Source organism: Pseudorasbora parva, chromosome 4 (genome assembly GCF_024679245.1).
Source record: "Pseudorasbora parva isolate DD20220531a chromosome 4, ASM2467924v1, whole genome shotgun sequence".
NCBI classification, from domain to species: domain Eukaryota; kingdom Metazoa; phylum Chordata; class Actinopteri; order Cypriniformes; family Gobionidae; genus Pseudorasbora; species Pseudorasbora parva.
The window spans coordinates 20,964,019-20,986,745 of record NC_090175.1 but is presented as its reverse complement, the minus strand read 5'-3'; the positions used below and the strand labels follow the sequence as shown (position 1 = coordinate 20,986,745).

At 42.4% G+C, this 22,727-nt stretch overlaps 2 protein-coding genes across 3 annotated transcripts; both read left to right on the top strand.

Moving 5' to 3' along the window:
- Positions 1–462: 462 nt before the first annotated feature.
- gpr78a (G protein-coupled receptor 78a) lies at positions 463–2,708 on the top strand. The gene is made up of 3 exons (XM_067442670.1): positions 463–1,441; positions 1,535–1,648; positions 2,131–2,708. Exons 1-3 carry the CDS (start codon positions 771–773, stop codon positions 2,393–2,395), a joined length of 1,050 nt encoding a protein of 349 aa, XP_067298771.1. The 5' UTR covers positions 463–770; the 3' UTR covers positions 2,396–2,708.
- Positions 2,709–3,852: 1,144 nt separating this feature from the next.
- Positions 3,853–21,454, top strand: cpz (carboxypeptidase Z). 2 transcript variants are annotated; one of them, XM_067441252.1, is made up of 11 exons: positions 3,853–4,206; positions 4,814–4,843; positions 5,532–5,906; positions 5,990–6,205; positions 8,236–8,471; positions 9,251–9,412; positions 9,639–9,800; positions 9,888–10,023; positions 11,930–12,069; positions 20,259–20,358; positions 20,489–21,454. In XM_067441252.1, exons 1-11 carry the CDS (start codon positions 4,065–4,067, stop codon positions 20,833–20,835), a joined length of 2,046 nt encoding a protein of 681 aa, XP_067297353.1. In that variant the 5' UTR covers positions 3,853–4,064; the 3' UTR covers positions 20,836–21,454. The 2 variants fall into 2 exon arrangements, with proteins under 2 accessions (XP_067297353.1, XP_067297354.1); XM_067441253.1 differs by having other exon boundaries at positions 3,854–4,206; positions 8,236–8,432.
- Positions 21,455–22,727: the final 1,273 nt, after the last annotated feature.

The window sequence follows — 22,727 nt, the reverse complement described above, 5'->3', positions numbered from 1 at the left end:
TATATATTATAAATATAATAGAATATATTATATATATGATATATAGAATATATTTTATTTATAACAGTTTTCGTTCCAAAGAATCTCAAAGTGCAACAATGAAAAAGGGAAAAATAACAACAACAACAAAAAAAGTAAAAATATAGAATAATACAAACAATTATCATATAAAAAGCTCTTCTGAACAGAAAACAGAGCTGATGGTGAAAGTCTCTGTAAGCTCCACAGTACAGTGTGGTCCGCTTAATATAATATATATTTATTTATGTTACAATACAGACCTCAAAAGATATTTAACATGAATTGTTTTATTTTTTTAACAGAATTTTGCAATTCCTTAGGCTAAAAACGTGTATCTGATCCATCTTTCCCGCTGGCCAAACCGCGTGTTTATCAAGCAAACGTCACATGTAATAAACTGGCTGCACGTGAGCCGGAGCGCTCAGAGAAGAATAATTCTAACGTGCATGAGCACGCGCTCCGGCTGCGCGCTCCCAATTAACCTTCGAACGTGTGATATAAAATCATACATATATTATTATTTTAACTCAGTCAATGTGGACGACAGGCTTGAGCTAAATTAAAGGACGTGATGGTAATGAAGTCACTCAGAGATTACATCAGCACACTGGACAGCACTCACCGACAGTGACCGTTCGTTTTTACCAAAGCAGAATGGAAAGCGGCAAAGATGAGCCACCGAGGACCCATGGGGAGATCACGGGCAAAACCCCGCAACAAATCAGCCTTTATTGAATCTAGAAAGAGACATGAACTTAATGGAAATATTTCTGGAGTCACTCATCGTTGTAATTGTAGTTGTGTCACTCGTGGCGAACTTGCTAGTGTTAGTATGTTTCACCTGCAGCGCACAAGTTCGTGCACAGGTGCCAGGGATCTTCATCATGAACCTCTCATTCTGCAACATCCTCATTACCGTTCTCAACATGCCTTCTACACTGCTTGGGGTCGTAAAACGTCAAAAGCCGTTTGGCGACCACTTTTGTTATACGTTGAGCTTTATGGATACGTTTCTGACTACCAACACGATGTTGAGCATGGCAGCTCTCAGCATAGACCGCTGGATAGCCGTGGTTTTTCCTTTGACTTATTCCAGCAAAATGAGACTCAAGAATGCCGCGCTGATGGTCAGCTATGCCTGGCTTCACTCGCTCGCATTCGCGCTTACTGCTGTCCTGCTGTCGTGGGTCGACTATAGTCCCGCGTACGCGTCATGCACCGTGCACCTGAGAGTCGATGATGGGAGCCGTGGTCACTTCGTGGTGTTCACCACAGTTTTCCACGCGTGTACTTTCGCCCTCTCGCTTTTCATCCTGTGCTTTACCTACCTGAAAGTACTACAAGTGGCTCGCTTCCATTGTAAGAGGATAGACGTTATAACGGTGCAGACGCTTATGCTACTTGTCGACATTCACCCAAGGTAGGCTACATAGCTATAGCAAGTTACTGTTACATAGAATAATTTACTTATTTTAAGCATGTGTGTTCTTGACGTATTCTTTGAACTTCTTAGTGTGAAACAACGGTGCTTACTGGAGCAGAAGAAAAGGAGACAGAGGGCCACCAAGAAAATCTGCATATTCATCGGGTCGTTCGTCCTGTGCTTCGCCCCCTATGTCATAACACGGTATTGCTTTATATATTTTAGTAGGAGCTCATAAAATAATCATTATCAAAAAAAAAAAAAAAAAAAAGTGCACATACTTTTGCAATAATATACAGGAACAGATAAGCCTATTGCTTCAATGTCAGTAGTTGTCAATGAGCGGTAAGGTGAGACCGGGGCTAGTTGTCAACATTTTTTACTCCATATTTTTAGACTTGGTTATTTAAAAAAAAAAAAGGTCAACTTCTGTTTATCTTAATGTCTTGCTACAATATCAAACATTTACAAAGAAAACACAGTTTGCATGTGGGCCCTATATGTAATATGATTATTAAATCAACCTCTGTAATAATCCTAACACACTGCAGACTAGAAAATAGGCCTACTAAGAGCACTCATTTATTGTAATTTGATTCCAGCATGAGCATATGTCGATTTTCTCAATACAGTGCCATATTGAATGTTTCTATAATAGCCTAATATACACCCTTCTTTTCTCCTAGATTAACTGAACTGACTCCTTCAGTAAAAATCGACCGTTATTGGGGGATCATGAGTAAGTGCTTGGTGTACAGCAAAGCTGCCTCTGACCCTTTTGTCTACTCCCTCTTACGGCAACAATATAAGAAGGCCCTTTTTGGAGTGTTCAACAGGATTTTGGGACGGAACTTATACACACTGTCTGGTCACAGACACACTGTCTGGTCAGACAAGGAAAACGAATGCTACTCACAAAGGGTTAACACGCTGAAGGATAACTGTCACTAGAGCAGGTGAAAAAGACAACTGACACCTTCAGAAATACTTGCTCAGCAGTGGGCTCTGGTTAGTCAAAACAAACAAAATGCCAAAACAAACTGCCTATAATTTCGGAAATAATGGCTTATACTGTATATTTTCTAAGTCTGTTGAAACCTTGGCAGGCCACAAAGTTGGACAGTCACTGGATTATCTTTTATTGAATTCAGACCATTTGCACACTCATCTGTGACATGACTCTTTATTCACAACATAGACCTATAATGTGGATTATAATGTACATTCTGAAATAATATAGTAGGAATAGCAAGAATTGTATAGATATTAGTTGCCTAGTATATATATATATATATATATATATATATATATATATATATATATATATGGATAAACTTTTTTTCTTCTTGACATCTCTCAACACATATTACCTCATATTAAATTAAATAGCATGAATACGAACTTAAATCTCTCATGTATTTAAATATTCAGAGCCTTATTCTGATGTGCAGTCTGTGGCAGGGCCACAAGAATATTAAAATGTGTCCTAAAATCACTCCCGTGTTGTCTTGAAAGGTGAAAATTTGTTTCTGTTTGATTCAATATTCTCAATTCAGTTGTTTCCTTATCAAACTGCCATCATCACTCTGGTTGCAACTGCTATTTGTCTGTCTTTTGCTGGTTTAACACACAAGGCCCAGACTAAAATGCATTATTGAGCTGTTTTAACTGATAGCTACTATCATTGACATATCCTAAAATAGGCCAGTGTTATTGTTTTGTCTCAAGATTCACACCAGTAATGATTTTTTTTCAGTAGTAGCCCACAGTTGACAGTCACATGAAAAATGTACATTTTAAAACAATCATAACACACTGAAATGCTAAGCTTTCAATGCAGTTATTGCACACAAATTACTGTATACAAATACATTTTTTAAAATACATGGAATTCATCATTATTTTATCTAGTTTTTACAGTGTATGTTTGGAATTTCAAGATAAAGAAATGTGCAGTTGTATAGTATAGATTGGGCACCCTTTGACCCTTGTGTCCTTTGACCTATTATATGATACTAACACAACAAGCAAGGAAATATGAGCAGTTTAAAACAAAATATATAACTTTCATGGTCCTTGTAATGTAGGCTACACAAAAATACAGTCTTAACTTCCAAAGGCTCCTCATCAGCTATAGTGATATAAAGTGATATATAATAAAATATAAAGGTGTTTATTTTTTTTCTATTCTTTTATTATAATTATTTTTTTAACTCATACGATATATGGCTTTGTGCATGTCTTGAGTTACTTTATTTATAAACTGAGATTTTAGTCTAAAACAATGAAGAGTAGTTTAATAGAGCAAGGCGGACACGCGCCTGCCTTTCTGAATTCCGTCCAGGCAAGTAAATACACACACGGAGGTTTCGACATTAGTCGAAAATGGAATGGGAAAAAAAAGAAACCCGGAATTGGTTTTGAAAGTCTATACCACAAAAAGGGTACATGTGAAGTCAGGCTTTCTGAAAGAACTGTAATTACAGTGGGTCCCAGACACAGAAGAGAGGCCGCCTACCGCGGGAGAAGCTTTTATTTTTTTGTTGTAATTTGATCATTTGGCAGCGGTGCTCGTGCAGGCTCTCCCTTAAGCGATGGGGGTAGCGGGACTTTTCGGAAGATGATCAACTTTGTACGTCGTAGCTACTGCCACATCATTCAGTCTATGGATAACAAAATGTTCACGTTTTTAATTGTTTTAAGCGCACTGGCGACATGCTTGACTGTCCCACAACGATGTTCCCCGGAAGCAGCAGCAATAGGTAACCTATACATTCATTCAGCGTTGCACCAATTTTAGTAGGCTACAGTTAGCTGCAATTTTAATGTGAGGGGAAACTGGAAAAGTTTACAATATAACTACACTATATTCATACATCTGTACGCTCTTTTGAATTTGTTTCCCATTATCTTACATTTTTAATATATATATTTTTTTAAAGTAGCCTATCTATCTATCTATCTATCTATCTATCTATCTATCTATCTATCTATCTATCTATCTATCTATCTATCTATCTATCTATCTATCTATCTATCTATCTATCTATCTATCTATCTATCTATCTATCTATCTATCTATCTTAGCTTAACATATGCATAATAAAATGTAAGTTTAACTGTACTATTAATTTAAATTGTGTAAATAGTAATAAAAGAATGAGAGGGTGTGTACAAAAATTTGACTAGCAGTATAAATGTTCAAATGTCAAATAACTTTGTGCATTTACAAATGCGTTTTTGACATTGTGCAACTTTTGTGCAGAAAGATTTCTTTCCACTGTGTACTCTACTGCCATCTAGCCTTCAGAGACTAGGCTTTGCACTGAGTTCAGCAGTAACATCCTTTATGATTAATTGTTTTTTTAGGAAGATGCAGAACACCTGCAGAAGAGAGGCGTAAGTATTCATTTTATTCCGTTGTGCATGGTGAGTCAGTTTACTGCAATGGTACCTATTATATGTATTACACAATTGCTATGAATGTTGCCTAGTTTTCTAAAATGGAGGGTACAAATTTGTAGTTTTCCACAGCTCTAGCCTGTAAGGTATTGGGGGAAAAGGTACTCTGAATACCAAACACCACTGCAAGATGGGACTTGTCTACATCACTGAAGAAAGGGAAAGACGTGATATGGATTTAAAGACCTTAGGGTTATTTAGTAAGAGGTTTGAGATAGTTTATAAGGTGCAATCTATAATATTCTTTAAAATGACAAATAGTTAATCTGGTATATTAAACAGGCAGTAATGTCTGTGTCACATACTGTCATTGTGACTGGTATTTATTTTTCAAAACTGCCACTAATAAGCTGAAAAAGCGAAGGAGCCAAGCATTTCTTTCTCAAAACTTTAAAATATTCCATAAATCTGATTCACTAAGCTCTCTCTTCAAAATCTAGTATTAAAAACATTCCACTGCAGATGACATTCCACAAAATGTTCCATTCCAAGAACTTGGAGTGAGAAAAACTCTTTAGTTTCCATATTAAATTAAACATGGTGCTACACTGCCTGTGACACATTCTTCATTCTCCACCAGTCTCAAACTGATTCTAAATGAAAATCCTTTATGTCCTGTCTCTAGCGCAGTGCCTAGAGATGGTGCTTGGTTACTGTCAGGATGTGCCTTACAGCCACACCACATTCCCCAACATTGTTGGTCATCGTACACGGCAGGAATTAGAGATGGGTGCGGAGTACCTTCTCTTGAGCGTGATCCACGGGCTGCTGAAGGGAGAGTGTTCTCCAGACATCCGTCTTTTGGGCTGCTCAGTGTTGGCTCCACGTTGTCAAGATGGCAGACTTATGAAGCCGTGCCGTAGCACGTGTGAAATGGTGAAACAAAGCTGCAAACATGCCTTTGAGGCCATCCAAATGGCATGGCCTTACTTCCTGGACTGTGACCGATTCTTTGTTGGCAGGGAGGAGGGTTGTTATGACCCATTGTCAGCGCTAAGAGGTAAGAGTTGTGGAGTGATTAAAGTAAAAAGTATTAATAAAGATGTATATGTATTAAGAAAAATATATACTTTCTCTCCTCAGAAAAGCAGGAAGTGGCCTTTGCCAACATATCTGATGGTGGTCTTTCCACTATCCTTCAATTCACTTACCACTCCAACTCTCAGATGTTCAGCATCCTGAAGAAGACAGCAGTGAAATGCCCCCATATCGCACATACGTACAGCATTGGACGCAGTGTGGAAGGAAAAAACTTACTAGTTATTGAATTTTCTAATAACCCTGGACAACATGACCTATGTGAGTATGCAGTTTAACATTTTGGGGTCAGTAAGGTTATTTTTTAATCAAAGAAATTAATACTTTTATTCAGCAAGGATGCATTAAAAACTGCATCTGTGCCAGTAAAGACATTTGTAATGTTACAAAAGATTTCTATTTCAGAGAAATACAAAGTTCTGTCATGTAAATCTAGATGGCCCAGGCTGATAGGTCCTTAACTCAATCTGGTTGTAATCACATCATCTGCTACTAGTCCACATCCACACATCTGCTACTGCGATGGGTAATTTATGTATGCTATATTGTAGAGTAGCAGCAGCATGTCTTGCTCACAGCAGCGTGCCATACATGTTTTGGCAGTAGCAAGTCCTGTACTTATGGAAGCTTGTTTCCACCACAGAATAAAACATTTGAAAAGATAATACTTTTTCATCTCACAATTGGGTGTTATAAAGTCAGAATTGGGACATATAAACTTGCAATTGTGAGGAAAAAAGTCTCTTTATATGGGAGATATAAACCCACAATTGCTTTATAGCGCGCAATTCTGACTTTATATCCCGCAATTCTTACTTTATAACTTGCAATTACGACTTTATTTTAAGCAATTCTGAATTCTTAAAAAATCCTAAATCAGAATCGCGAAATAAAAAGTTGCCATTACATTTTTTTCTTCTTCCATTCTTTGGCAGAAACAAGCTTCCATACTTGCAGCAATAATCAGCATAACAGATCTATTCGGCCAAGACCAAACATATTATCGTCATATCCATTATCATGCCAGACATTTCAAGAGTTGTCATGACAGAAATGCAGTTCTTTTAAATATTCTCAAAAGAATATTAAGCAGTACAACTGTTTCATAGTGGTGGCTCATAAGGGCAGCGAATGGAGGCACAGCCTATAAACCCCAAAATTTTGAGGTGAAAATTGGAGAAAGGACAATTTATTGTTAATAAAATTCCCAGTTATTCAATTTATGTCTCAGAATTTGTTTGTAATTTCACCACTGTAACGCCACAAAACGCCTTTTGCTAAATTTGAGGGGATAGAGAACGGGAGGCGGTGTAGTGACAAATTGATAGCTTATTTTATACACACATTTACACTTACCCTACATATATTCATCCTTAATGTAATTATGAGTTAAATTAAGTGTTAAATGTCCAACTTAATGTTTAATCATTCACTTAAATAGCTATTATTATGATTATTTATTCATTTAAGGTTATTCAAGTGTAATAAATTAAGTTAAATTTTTTTATGCACTTATGTGTTTTCGTACACATTATATAGTAAACAATGCATATTTTAAAGCAATATAATTTGTATATATTTTACAACCATTAATTGACAGTTTTGGAAGACCCGATTTCAAGGGAGGACCCAATTTTTATGACAGCGGATGCAAAAGCCATAGCCGGGGGAACTAGCTGGTAAAAAATTGGGGGAAAAAGTTGTTTAAATTAAGTATATTAACCAATCATCATAGAGAGACATAAGTTATGTGATATTAATTTAGCAGAAACTATTTTTACTTCACTAAATGGCTGAACATGCTCTTTTTATCAGTGTTAGGCTAGGTGAGTGAAATTATATTTATACTGTGTTGCTGTATATGCGTCATTTTCCATCTAATAGTGACCAGAAAATCTATTTTTAAAGCAGTCAAGCAAAAAAATAGTATTAATAATAATAATAATAATAATAATATATTTTTTAGTGTGCCTCCTCTTTTTTTTAAAACCCACCAGTCACCACTGCTGCTTCAACACTGATACTAATAAGAAATGCTTCTTGATCATTTCTGAAGGATCATTTGACACTGAAGACTGGAATAATGGCTACAAATTCAACTTTGCCATCACTGTAATAAATCACATTTTAAAATATATTAAAAGAAGAAAAAAACCTATTCATCCCCTGTTAAATCTCCTACCCATTTCTGCCCTATAAAATATTAAGAATAGGTTACTATTCTAGTATACTATTCTGAATTCAGCTTTGATTAAATTCCTGTTCCCATTTGTCTTTTCACCATCCTCTAGTGGAGCCAGAGATAAAATTAATTGGGAACATGCATGGAAACGAGGTTCTCGGCCGACAGCTGCTGATATACCTGGCTCAGTATCTGTGCTCTGAGTATTTGCTGGGCAATGAGCGAATTCAGACACTCATCAACACCACACGCATCCATATCCTACCCTCCATGAATCCCGACGGCTATGAGATTGCTGCTTCTGAGGTAGCCGATAGGAACGACCCCGAAAACATCTACCAGGAAGTAAATATTTTGTTGTCTGAGTCTGTCTGCCTGTCTGTTTGTCGGCTGACTGACCATACCAAGCTCCCTGCACCAGAGAGTGTCCTCCAGAACAGGTCAGGCCTCGGAGGAAGTCCATGTTATTGTGGAATAATTGTGTTTCAATGTTGGCAGTTTATTACTGTCCGGGACATGAAAACAGCAAAACAAACATTAAAAAAGGTCAAATTTGTCCAGTGATTCAGCTGTGAACTAAAAAGGACAACTGGTAGAGGGAGGCCTTGACTAACCACTCTAATAGACCATTGCCCGCATTTTCTTTGTCATATAACACGGCAGTATTTTAACAATAGCTTGTTAAACTAATAGTATATTCATCTAAATCTTCTCATAATCTCTTTACTGATCACCACGGGTGATGTTTAAGAATATAACTAGTTTTGTTGGAAGCCAATTGTAGGACGATTAATGTAATCTTAAATAAGAGGAAAAAACCGTGTTGGTCTACTCATTTAACACTAACAGACATATCTTTGCCTGGTTCTGATGTTGTCTTTAACATTTCCCCTCTTTCTTAATGTCTTACTTTCATTTTGGCTTTCTGATCCATCCAATGTGATAAATTGTTGAAGTCCTTAATTAGTAATTTAGCTTGATGTGTAGCAAATGTCTTACATGTGAATTGAAAAAGAGCCCTACAAATGTTTTTACATATGTAGTGACTTTCTTTGAAACCCTGTTTAAAATTTGCACATGATTTTAGATGTTTTATTTTTTTTGGTGGGATTTGTAACATTTAGGGTCATGAGTACAACGGATGGACCAGTGGTCGGGCCAATGCACAGAATCTCGATCTGAACCGCAATTTCCCTGACCTCACCTCCATCTTCTACAATCGACGTCGCTTCAGACATTTCCGTAATCACCACATCCCCATCCCTGAATCCTACTGGTTAAATAAGGTAGAGAATGCATAGCCATCTCTATCAAATATACAGTTGTTTAACAAAAATACACTGAATATCCTTTGTATATGTATTCGGCAATCCCTACATACATTCATTTGAATGTACTGTATTATTATAATGTTCAATATAGTGATTCAATATAGTAAGACTACTTGAATATGATTTAGAGGAGAGCATGGAGGAACCTTTGGACATCTTATGCAAATTTGTTTACTTTTAGGTAGTTGCACCAGAGACCTATGCTGTAATGAAGTGGATACGATCCTATCCTTTTGTTATATCTGCCAGTCTGCATGGAGGAGAACTGGTCATCTCATACCCTTTTGACTTCTCTAGACATCCTGAAGAAGAAAGGATGTACTCACCCACACCAGATGAACAAGTGAGTAAATGTATTGTCCTCCAACTGTTGCAGGCGAAGCTCCTGCACTTACTTATTTTGTATAACAAAGTCATTTCCTGTGTGTAGGTCTTTAGGCAGTTGGCTAGGACATATGCAGATGCCCATGCCACTATGTCCAACAATGACACAGAGAGATGTGGAGCCTCATTTGGCAATAAAGGAGGGATAATCAATGGAGCACAGTGGTATAGCTTTGCTGGAGGTAAACGCTTTCCTTAAAGCTATACTGTGTAACTTTTTTAGTTTACTCTTAGCTAAAAACACTTAGTTCTTTCAAAAATATATGTGCTCATTAATGTATATTTACTCCTTTCAAGTAATAAAGAATTCTCGTAAGTTTATTATATGCCATTGAAAATACATTCGGCCTCCTTGAACTTTGCAACCTTTTGCCACATTTCAGGCTTCAAACATAATGATATGAAACTGTAATTTTTTGTGAAGAACCAACAATCATGAAGTGGAACGAAATGTATTGGATATTTTAAACTTTTTTAACAAATCAAAAACTGAAAAATTATTCGGCCCCCTTAAGTTAATACTTTGTAGCGCCACAATTTGCTGCAATTACAGCTGTAAGTTGCTTGGGGTATGTCTCTATCGGTTTTGCACATCGAGAGACTGAAATGTTTGCCCATTCCTCCTTGCAGAACAGCTCGAGCTCAGTGAGGTTGGATGGAGAGCGTTTGTGAACAGCAGTTTTCAGTTCTTTCCACAGATTCTCGATTGGATTCAGGTCTGGACTTTGACTTGGCCATTTGAACACCTGGATATGTTTATTTTTTAACCATTCCATTGTAGATTTTGCTTTATATTTTGGATCATTGTCTTTTGGAAGACAAATCTCCGTCCCAGTCTCAGGTCTTTTGCAGACTCCATCAGGTTGGAGTCCAGAATGGTCCTGTATTTCCAGAATGGTCCTGTATTTGGCTCCATCCATCTTCCCATCAATTTTAACCATCTTCCCTGTCCCTGCTGAAGAAAAGCAGGCCCAAACCATGATGCTGCCACCACCATGTTTGACAGTTGGGATGGTGTGTTCAGGGTGATGAGCTGTGTTGCTTTTACGCCAAACATAACGTTTTGCATTGTTGCCAAAAAGTTCAATTTTGGTTTCATCTGACCAGAGCACCTTCTTCCACATGTTTGGTGTGTCTCCCAGGTGGCTTGTGGCAAACTTTAAACAACACTTTTTATGGATATATTTAAGAAATGGCTTTCTTCTTGCCACTCTTCCATAAAGGCCAGATTTGTGCAGTATACGACTGATTGTTGTTCTATGGACAGAGTCTCCCACCTCAGCTGTAGATCTCTGCAGTTCATCCAGAGTGATCATGGGCCTCTTGGCTGCATCTCTGATCAGTCTTCTCCTTGTATGAGCTGAAGTTTTAGAGGGACGGCCAGGTCTTGGTAGATTTGCAGTGGTCTGATACTCCTTCCGTTTCAATATTATCGCTTGCACAGTGCTCCTTGGGATGTTTAAAGCTTGGGAAATCTTTTTGTATACAAATCCGGCTTTAAACTTCTTCACAACAGTATCTCTGGACCTGCCTGGTGTGTACCTTGTTCTTCATGATGCTCTCTGCGCTTTAAACTGACCTCTGAGACTATCATAGTGCAGGTAAATTTATACGGAGACTTGATTACACACAGGTGGATTCTATTTATCATCATTAGTCACTTAGGTCAACATTGGATCATTCAGAGATCCTCACTGAACTTCTGGAGAGAATTTGCTGCACTGAAAGTAAAGTAAATTTTGTAGCCCAATTTTTCAGTTTTTGATTTGTTAAAAAAGTTTGAAATAATCAATAAATTTCATTCCACTTTATGATTGTGTCCCACTTGTTGTTGATTCTTCACAAAAAATTACAGTTTTATATCTTTATGTTTGAAGTCTGAAATGTGGAAAACGGTCGCAAAGTTCAAGGGGGCAGAATACTTTCGCAAGGCACAATATTTCATGTAAAATCTCCATCTGGCTGTACAGTTTGTGAGACATTCCCATAAACACTTTATAAGGTTATTTTGCCATTTTTCATGTATCCAATGTTGTCCACAAATGCCACTTTCTATTTCTCATGTCTGTCTATGTGTTATTGTATCAGGGATGTCAGATTTTAACTACCTGCATAGTAACTGTTATGAGATCACAGTGGAGTTGGGCTGTGATAAATTCCCCTCTGAGGTGGAGCTCTACCCAGAGTGGCTCAGGAATAAGGAGGCACTGCTCAGCTTCATGGAGTCTGTGAGTTCACTCTTCTGTTGGGTCAATGAGTTAAGCATATATTGCAAGTATAAAAGTGATTCTATGTTTTTTAATTTCCTCACATGCTAAATATATCCCTGTGTAGCAAGTTCGATATAGTAAGGAAGGAAGAGGACGCAGGGGTCGGCTGGACTGTTGATGCGTATTCTTTATTTCTCTTTATCAATGTCAAGAACACACTTCCTCGTGTGTTTTCAGTCAAACTCATAAGCAACAATAACTTCCGGTTCGCGGCACTTCCGGCTTCCGGGTCAACTCAGTCTCGGGGTTCTCGCACCAACAGTCCGACTCTCTCTCTCCTGTCTCCGGTTCCACCGAGGTTTTATCCCCTCTCCGCGCTCATTACTGGAACGAGAGACAGGTGTTATTAATCTGCTTCCAACCCACTCACTTACCGCTCGTCCGCGGCTCTCTCTCCCGCTGCAGACCTCGCTGAACCACGCCCCCCTTGCCACATACCCCCACCGCCCGACTCAGGCCGGGGAGCCGTCCGGCCTGCAGCCCCCCCCCCCCCCCCCCCCCCCCCCCATTTCTGGAGAGGAAGTCGGCCACAGCCATCTGAGCACCCGGCCTGTGGACCACCTGGAACTTAAAAGGCTGAAGAGCTAGATACCAACGGGTGATCCGCGCGTTGGTATCCTTCATGCGGTGGAGCCATTGGAGAGGAGCGTGGTCCGAACAGAGGGTGAACTCCCGCCCCAGAAGGTAGTAGCGGAGGGTGAGAACGGCCCACCTGATGGCAAGGCACTCCTTTTCGATGGTGCTGTACTTAGCCTCTCTCTTTGAGAGCTTGCGGCTAATGTACAGCACCGGCCGCTCTCCCCCCTCCACCTCCTGGGCCAGGACTGCGCCCAGCCCCCTGTCCGACGCGTCAGTCTGCAACAGAAAAGGGAGAGAAAAGTCAGGGGAGTGTAAAAGCGGCCCGCCACATAGAGCAGCCTTAACTAGGGTGAAGGCCTGCTGGCACGGCTCCGTCCATTGGACCGTATCTGGTAGCCCCTTTCTAGTAAGGTCAGTCAAAGGGCTGGTGAGGTCCGAATAATTTGGTATAAACCGTCTATAATATCCCGCCAGCCCCAAGAACTGCCTTACCTCCTTTTTGGTCTTGGGTCTCGGACAGGTTGCAATTGCGGCGGTCTTATCAATTTGGGGACGCACCTGTCCATGACCCAAGTGGAAGCCCAGATACCTTACTTCCACCCGCCCAATCGCACACTTCTTCGGGTTGGCCGTGAGCCCCGCTCCCCTCAGCGACCTCAAGACCGCCCGGACATGCTGCATATGCCGCTGCCAATCGTGACTGTAAATCACGATATCATCCAGATAGGCAGCAGCATATGCGGCATGGGGACGCAAAATCCTGTCCATGAGGTGCTGAAAGGTAGCGGGCGCCCCGAACAACCCGAAGGGAAGCGTGACGAATTGGTGTAATCCAAACGGCGTGGTGAAAGCTGTCTTTTCTTTGGACAATGGAGACAAGGGGATCTGCCAATAGCCCTTCGTTAAGTCCAATGTCGAATAAAATCGAGCCGTGCCCAGCCGATCAAGCAACTCGTCAACCCGCGGCATTGGATACGCGTCGAATTTCGACACTGCATTCACCTTGCGGTAGTCCACACAGAACCTGACCGAGCCGTCGGTCTTAGGGACCAAAACGATCGGGCTCGCCCAGTCACTGTTGGACTCCTCTATTACTCCCATATCGAGCATTGCCCCTAATTCTTCCTGAACTACTTTTTTCTTGTGTTCAGGCAAGCGATACGGCCGGCTGCGAACTACCACGCCCGGCTCGGTCTCGATATGGTGCTGAATTAAATTGGTACGTCCCGGTAGGGGCGAGAACACGTCGGCGAACTCCGCCTGTAGTTTTGATAAATCAGTGAGTTGGGACGGTGAGAGGTGATCTCCCTCAGGGGCCAGCGCGACTGATTGTGCTTTGATGCTCGCCTCTGGCCCGAGATCATCCTCTCCCCCGATCACCGTCGCCAACAACACTGATTCCACCTCATTCCATTTCTTCAGGAGATTGAGGTGGTAAATTTGACGTGCCCCGTTCCTATCGGATCGTATCACTTCATAATCGAGATCTCCCACCTGTCGTGCGACCTCAAACGGCCCCTGCCACTTTGACATTAATTTAGAGCTCGATGTAGGGAGTAATACGAGCACTTTCTCTCCCGGTGTGAATTTGCGTAGTTTCGTACCCCTGTTATATGACCGGCTCTGGCGGTCCTGGGCTTGCAACAAATTCTCCCTAGATAGCCGCCCCAAGGTGTGGAGTTTTGTTCGCAAGTCCAGGACGTACTGAATTTCGTTTTTGGCCAAAGAAGGTCCCTCCTCCCAAGTTTCTCGTAGGACGTCCAGCACCCCCCGTGGCTGTCGTCCGTAGAGAAGCTCGAAGGGGGAAAACCCCGTGGAGGCTTGTGGAACCTCCCGCACGGCAAATAAGAGGGGTTCTAACCACCGGTCCCAATTTTTGGCGTCTTCCTGTACGAACTTACGGATCATGGATTTAAGAGTGCGATTAAACCGTTCGACCAAGCCGTCCGTTTGTGGGTGATAGACGCTTGTTCGGATGGATTTAATGCCCAATAATCCGTAGAGTTCGCTCAACGTGCATGACATAAACGCCGTGCCTTGATCAGTGAGGATTTCTTTCGGAATCCCCACTCGGGAGATCAGACGAAACAGTGCGTCCGCAACACTCTTCGCGGAGATGTTGCGGAGAGCCACTGCCTCCGGATATCGTGTTGCGTAGTCCACGATGACTAACGCAAAACGATGTCCGCGTGCGGATCGCTCTAATGGCCCGATGAGGTCCATCGCAATTCTCTCGAAGGGGACCTGCATTAATGGAAGGGGGCGCAATGGCGCTTTTGGGGCGGCCAGTGGATTCAGCAACTGACATTCAGGGCAAGACGCGCACCACCTGCGCACATTGTCATGAATGCCTGGCCAAAAAAATCGGGTCATTAAGCGATTCAGTGTGGCCGCCTGCCCCAGGTGGCCCGCCATCGGGTTCGAGTGAGCCGCCTGGAAAAGCATTTCCCGGCGGCTCTTTGGTACTAATAACTGGGTTGTATCCACTTTTGTCTGAGTGTCTTGGGTCACTCGATACAACCGATCCTTAATTATGGCAAAATAAGGATACGTGACGGGCAATGCGGGTTGGAGAGACTGACCGTCGATAGAGCGGACCTGCTGAAATGCATGTTTTAGGGTCCCATCTTGAGACTGCTCCAGAGGGAAGTCATCGCGGTCCGAGAGAATCAGTCTCTCGACCCCGCTCGGTTCCTCTGAAGCTGTTCCCAAGGGTCCCGTATCAGTCTCGCCAACCTGCACTCGCGCCGCCCCGTTCCTAGCCTTGTTCTCCCAAGCGGCATCCGCGCATAACGACCCCAATAACGCCGGAAAGGCGGGCCAATTCGTCCCCAGAATTAGCGGATGCCGGAGGTGGGGACTAACCGCCACCTCAACACTATGCTTTTTCCCCCTAAACTGTATCGTGACTGGGACAACCGGATATTCCACCACATCCCCGTGCACACACCGCACCTTAACCATGCGGCTTGTATCCAATGCCCCAGGCTGCATCAGACTTTGATGGATCGAGGTTTGGTTACATCCTGAATCCACCAAGGCCTGATATGTACCCCCCTTGATACTTACAGGAATTTGGTACTCTCCTGCTTGATCGGGGGTGGTCCGCTGGACGTCCGGGATCCGGATCATTGTCCCGATGTCCATCCTCGGACATCGGTCCACAAAATGATCCGGATCACCGCACTGCCAGCAGGCCAGCCCAGGCTTACCCGCCACCCCTGCGGCGGGGAGTGGGTTGGAAAATGAGCGCGGGGAGGGTGTGAAACCGGAGCCATTGTCGCCACCCGCCCCCAGCGGCCCCGCCCCCCTGGGCGGAGCCCGCGAACTCCCGGACGGTCCTGGGCCCATCCCACCCCGGCCTCTGGGGGGAACGCGAGGAGGGCCTGGAGGACGGGACCTGGGGAGAGGGACAGGGCGAGAGGGAGAGACAGAGGGGGGAGAGGGAGAGGTTAATAGGGGCTCGCCGACCCCCGGGCACGCCACCAGGTGGTCCTCCGCCAGATTGATGGCCGTCGTCAGCGACGTGGGCCGGTGGCACTGGACCCACTCGGCGGTCTTCTGGGGTAGCCGAGCGATAATCTGCTCCAGTACCACCAGATCGACGATGTGGTCCACGTCGCTTCCACCGGCCAGTAGCCATTTGCGGCACGAGTCCCGGAGCTGTTGGGCCATCGCGAAGGGTCGGCCGGCCTCGCCCCACTCCAGCGAGCGGAATCTCTGGCGATGTTGTTCTGGGGTCCGGCCGACCCGCTGGATGATGGCCCTCTTGAGGTCTTCATACTCCAGGAGGTTCGCCACCGGCAGTTGTTGGGCGGCCGCCTGGGCTTCTCCTGTAAGCAGTGGTATGAGGCGCACCGGCCACTGTGCCCGGGGCCACCCGCAGGCCTCCGCGGCCTTCTGAAAAAGGTCTATAAAAGCCTCAGGATCATCCTGTGGCCCCATCTTATGCAGGGGCACGTGGACCGGTGCGCTGATCAGCCCGGCGGCTTCGGTGCGACCCTCCCGGTCGATCCAGCTCCGAAACCTCTCGCGGTCCTCTTGCTGGCCGCGGACAATGGCCTCGAAGCGGCGCTCCTGGTCTGCCCGCAGGTCCAGCATGGACTGATGTTGTTCCTGATGGAGGGCCGCGAGAGCGGTGATGATGTCCGCAAACGGCGAGGCGGAGGGCGTTTGCATGGCGGCGGCGCTGTCCTACTTCCTTCCCGGGTTTCGGCACCAGTGTAGCAAGTTCGATATAGTAAGGAAGGAAGAGGACGCAGGGGTCGGCTGGACTGTTGATGCGTATTCTTTATTTCTCTTTATCAATGTCAAGAACACACTTCCTCGTGTGTTTTCAGTCAAACTCATAAGCAACAATAACTTCCGGTTCGCGGCACTTCCGGCTTCCGGGTCAACTCAGTCTCGGGGTTCTCGCACCAACAGTCCGACTCTCTCTCTCCTGTCTCCGGTTCCACCGAGGTTTTATCCCCTCTCCGCGCTCATTACTGGAACGAGAGACAGGTGTTATTAATCTGCTTCCAACCCACTCACTTACCGCTCGTCCCGCGGCTCTCTCTCCCGCTGCAGACCTCGCTGAACCACGCCCCCCTTGCCACACCCTGGTTTCATTTTCTCTAATTTCTTCTGTTCTTGAAATTAATTAAAGTAATGCCTTGTTTGTATATTTAAAGGTACACTATGTAATAAAAAGTTTTTTTTTTACAAATTTAAATTAGTTGATACATCATCCCTTCCTGACAATATTGTTTTAGTGGGAAATTACGTGCATCACTCACCCTTGAGTGTCTTGTCATATCCGTAGAGAAAGGTTGCTTCAGCTACTTTGAACCATGTTTGCTGTGGGAGGGGCATAAGTTGTCACAACAAGCGAGAAGGTTTGATACAGAGCAGCTAAATCTCCAACCTCCGGGGAATCCCCCATTTTAAAAAAAAATCCTAAAGAGGAGAGTCTGTAAAAAGAGAATGCGACTGAGCTCGTTATAAAACCAGAATCAACATGGGCTTGAATTTTTGGAGATATATATATTGGAGATATTTTGGGCGAGAATAGAGAGATTTATAATGTTGTAAAAGCATTGTGGAGATGGTGTTTTTAATTACGTAACAGGTGGGTAAGGTATTTAATTTAACAAATAAACTGCCCTCTAACAGAGTGCATTATAATGTATTATATTGTAAAGGGTCATTGCATGGTTGTTGTAACATTGTGCTGACATTTATTTTTAAGGAAGTACTGTGTCTTGTAATGGATATAGCTATGGTAACATCTTCAGCTAGTCAGTTTGAGATCCTTGTCATCTTAACTTGTTATATCTCTTAAACGGGTACTTCATCTCCGGCTTAATTAACTTTCAATTAAATGGGCTAAAAGTATTTTTTAAATCTACCTGACTAGAGAAAACAGAATGACACTTGTTGCCTTCCCTTTTACCAAATAGGTTGGAAAACATACCATACTGCACTAGGCATGTTGCTGTCCAAAGCCATTCCCACCAGTCTGCTATGGCTATGCTGCGTTTATGTCGTAATTAGTGTAATTTTGAGATGAGAACACAAGACGTTTAACTCTGAGCAGTTCAGTCCTCGATTGGGAATTATGCACTTCTATGGCACGACTATCAGGGGTTTCTATGGCAGCCTAAATTAATCTTCAGCGGGAAAGTGGTACAGCATTCACATGGTACAAGTCGGAAAAAGTCTAGCTTACAAGTTATAATTACGAATTATATGAGGATATGACCGCTTTTTACTGTAAATCTTGTAGTTACTATAGGTTAAATACGCCATGGCGTGAGTGCACCTAACAAGAATTCAAAGGGTAAACGTTTAGCGGGAGTGAGTTACTTTCGGTTCCCAGTGAAGAATCTAGACCGTGAAGCTGATATTTACCTGTGTATTCATGCGCACAGTCACGCAGAGCCGAAGCACAACCAAAACAATGTTCTTCTGCAAAATGCATGTTGTTTTTTTAAACACTAAAGGGGCAAAATAAACGGAAAACTGTTTACTTTCACAACTGCCACAGATTTGCGAGCTTGCAGTGGGAATCACTTAAGTGAGAATGAGAAGTTTAAAGGGTTACTTCAGCAATTAGCATATGGCTTTGAATCAGTAGAAACCCTGGAGTATATTCAAATGATCTCCCCCCTCTTATATCCCCCTGAGACAAGAGATTTATGTATTTTATTTCTGGAAAAATTCCTCTCGTGACGCAAATTGACGATATTTGCGTCATCTTTGGAATGTTTGCCCAGAAGCTAAAGACTACAGCCAGCAGAGGGAGCCATTTCCACATGTTTTCAACTCACGCATGGGGAATGGGAGATCACACTTACAGCTCAGCTGGCAGCTACAGGCATTCATTTAAACGGATGCTGAGCAATGTAAATGTGTTAATTAATTTCTATGAAAGTTAAGCTTCCAAATGCATGAACTGAAACACGCCAGACTGAAATCGCGTTGTGAATGTTTGCCACGAATGTGGACGTGATTTCCTCAGCTCTCATCACGAGGGCTCATCAGCTCATTTAGGTATGACGTTAAATGTAATCTGACTTCTAATCTGAGTTAGTGCTGTGAGACTCACGCGGCGACTCGATCGTTATATTGAACAGACACGTTCAGTATTTAATTGTACTTTCTGAACTCAGTCACAGTAATCCAGTAGCAGTGGCTTTGGGAATGGCCTCACAGGGCAGCGAAGCATTGTGGAAATTGTAGTCTTTCATCCCCATGAAACAAAAATACATTTTCTGTCTTTTCTCAGTCTAGGCACTAAATTCAAAAATAATTTCACATTTCTACTACATTAATGACCCAGTTTAAATACAGATTCATCTTCATAGCGCTGAAGTACCCCTATAAACCTTACAGGCTTCCATATGTTGATCACCTGCCGCATGTTCTGGGATTTCTAACAGTTTGATCCTCTCAATTATGCATTCAATGCCTCCGCGATATCAAGAACATAAATGAACATTGCCCCTGAATGCAGCAACACACTAGACTGGGTAAACCCAGCCGGATTTGCAGGCTTTTTGATTTTGCCCGACAACTCAATCTGGAAACTTGTACTTTTTTTTTTACTGCTTCTGTTACGCTTTTGCGGGAACCAATCACAGACCGGCTTATCCACCTGGCACGCTATTGGCGGGTTTAACACGATGACAGATAGAGAAACGATGAGTCGTTGCCCGTTGATCACGCCTCTTGTGGTCTTATTTGTTGAAGGACTATCCAGTTGGTGATAGCCAAACAAGCAACAGACTGGACTAATCCAATCTCATAAGAGAGGATGACTGTTTTAATGTCATTTTTTGTATTAATTGTTTCAATTATTTAAATTTCTTCTTAATTGTTGCAGTGTATTTATTAAATAAAGAACTAGACCTGGAACACTTAGAAAAACATTCTATGGGGCTATAGACCCCAATAGTCATGTCCCTGATCTCTTCTAACTACACTGGTACTTTCTTTCTATATTTGAGAGAAAGGGTACAACAGATGATAACATCTATAACAGATGAGGTAATAAGAACTGCATCACTCTGAGCTGTTACTTGCAGGTCCATAGAGGTATAAGGGGAATTGTGAAGGATGAACATGGAAATGGCATTAAAGGAGCTACAATAACTGTTAGGGGGATGCGGCATGACATCACTACAGGTAACAATTTATAGTAAAATCATAATGCAACCTTCAACACTTTTACAAACTTCTTGTGTTCCTTTGCATTGACCTGAAATGAATAATGCCGATGTAAATGAGTATTGACAGCCTCTGTCTCTCTTTACAGCTGAGGATGGTGATTACTGGAGATTGTTGAATCCAGGTGTCCACATTGTGACAGCAGCTGCCACTGGCTTCTCTAAAGTATCTAAGCGCATTAACCTACCAAGGAACACGCAGGTGGGCAGAGTGGACTTTGTGCTGAAGAGGGTCCCACAAGACCCCTCTCTTGACTACTTTAACATCCCTGAGCTGGACAATTATGAGCGCTTTGACCCATTTAATCAGTTTGAGCAGTACAGCCAGCGGGAGCTGGGAGAGAATGGGGAGGAGAGAACTGAGAAGCCCTGGTGGTGGGCTTATTTCAGCCAGTTAGGCATATCTGCACCTACCTGGCTCCTGCGGAACTACTAGGGACCTTTAGGACACCCTTGGAGAGTAACCTGATCCTGTTCGCACCCAAGCCATCATGATAGTAGCATGATAGATGTGCAGCTAACCACTGGGAATGGTGAAGCATTACCGCTTATAAACAAGCCAAACATTTGGAATAATTAAGATTTTTTTACGTTTTTGAAAGAAGTCTCATACTCACAAAGGATGCATTTATTTGATCAAACAAACTGTTTTAGTTACAAACAGTTAAAACAGTAATATACTGTGAAATTATTACAATCTAAAACCATTGTTTTATATTTGAATATGTTTTATAATAGTCTCCAGTCTTCAGTGTCACATGATTCTTCAGAAATCACTCTAATATGCTGTTTTGGTGCTCAATTAATAATAATGGTTCTTATTATGGTCATTATCAGTGTTGGAACATTGAAAGTTTATTTGTTGCTTAATATTTTGGTGAAAACCATGATTCATTTTCAGGATTCTTTAAATAAAAAGTTAAAAAGAATTGCATTTATTTGAAATAAATACATCTTTTGTTACATTATAAATGTATTTTCTGTTACTTTTGATAATGCATCCTTGCTGAATAAAAGTATTTTTTTTTCTTTACTTTCCCCAAACTTTTGAATGGTAGTGTACAGGTGCTGGTCATATAATTAGAATATCATCAAAAAGTTGATTTATTTCACTAATTCCATTCAAAAAGCGAAATTATATATTTATATTATATTCATTCATTACACACAGGCTGATATTTCAAATGTTTATTTCTTTTAATTTTGATGATTATAACTGACAACTAAGGAAAATCCCAAATTCAGCATCTCTGAAAATTAGAATATTACTTAAGACCAATACAAATAAAGGATTTTTAGAAATCTTGGCCAACTGAAAAGTATGAACATGAAAAGTATGACCATGTACAGCACTCAATACTTATTTGGGGCTCCTTTTGCCTGAATTACTGCAGTAATGCGGGGTGGCATGCAGTCGATCAGTCTGTGGCACTGCTCAGGTGTTATGAGAGCCCAGGTTGCTCTGATAGTGGCCTTCAGCTCTTCTGCATTATTGGGTCTGGCATGTCTTATCTTCCTCTTCACAATAACCCATAGATTGTCTATGGGGTTAAGGTCAGGCGAGTTTGCTGGCCAATTAAGAACAGGGATACCATGGTCCTTAAACCAGGTACTGGTTGCTTTGGCACTGTGTGCAGGTGCCAAGTCCTGTTGGAAAAAGAAATTGCAACTTCATAAAGTTGGTCAGCAGCAGGAAACATGAAGTGCTCTAAAACTTCCTGGTATACGGCTGCATTGACCTTGGACCTCAGAAAACACAGTGGACCATCACCAGCAGATGACATGGCACCCCAAACCATCACTGACTGTGGAAACTTTATACTGGACCTCAAGCAACATGTATTGTGTGTCTCTCCTCTCTTCCTCCAGACTTTGGAAATGCTAAATTTACTTTCATCAGAGAACCACTCAGCAGTCCTTTTTGTCTTTAGCCCAGGTGATACGCTTCTGACATGGTCAGTTATTCAAGAGTGGCTTGACACAAGGACTGCGACAGCTGAAACCCATGTCTTGCATACGTCTGTGCGTAGTGGTTCTTGAAGCACTGACTCCAGCTGCAGTCCACTCTGTGAATCTCCCCCACATTTTTGAATGGGTTTTGTTTCATAATCCTCTCCAGGGTGCGGTTATCCCTATTGCTTGCACACTTTTTTCTATCACATCTTTTCCGTCCCTTCGCCTCTCTATTAATGTGCTTGGACACAGAGCTTTGTGAACAGCCAGCCTCTTTTGCAATGACCTTTTGTGTCTTGCCCTCCTTGTGCAAGGTGTCAATGGTCGTCTTTTGGACAACTGTCACGTCAGCAGTCTTCCCCATGATAGTGTAGC

Excerpts from the sequence above, each read along its gene's own strand:
- gpr78a (XM_067442670.1), top strand. The coding sequence starts at position 771 with ATGAACTTAATGGAAATATTTCTGGAGTCACTCATCGTTGTAATTGTA. Across the intron at positions 1,442-1,534 it reads CTTGTCGACATTCACCCAAG|TGTGAAACAACGGTGCTTAC; the intron begins GTAGGCTACATA and ends TGAACTTCTTAG. Across the intron at positions 1,649-2,130 it reads GCCCCCTATGTCATAACACG|ATTAACTGAACTGACTCCTT; the intron begins GTATTGCTTTAT and ends CTTTTCTCCTAG.
- cpz (XM_067441252.1), top strand. The coding sequence starts at position 4,065 with ATGATCAACTTTGTACGTCGTAGCTACTGCCACATCATTCAGTCTATG. Across the intron at positions 12,070-20,258 it reads TGCTCAGCTTCATGGAGTCT|GTCCATAGAGGTATAAGGGG; the intron begins GTGAGTTCACTC and ends TGTTACTTGCAG. Across the intron at positions 20,359-20,488 it reads GCGGCATGACATCACTACAG|CTGAGGATGGTGATTACTGG; the intron begins GTAACAATTTAT and ends CTCTCTTTACAG.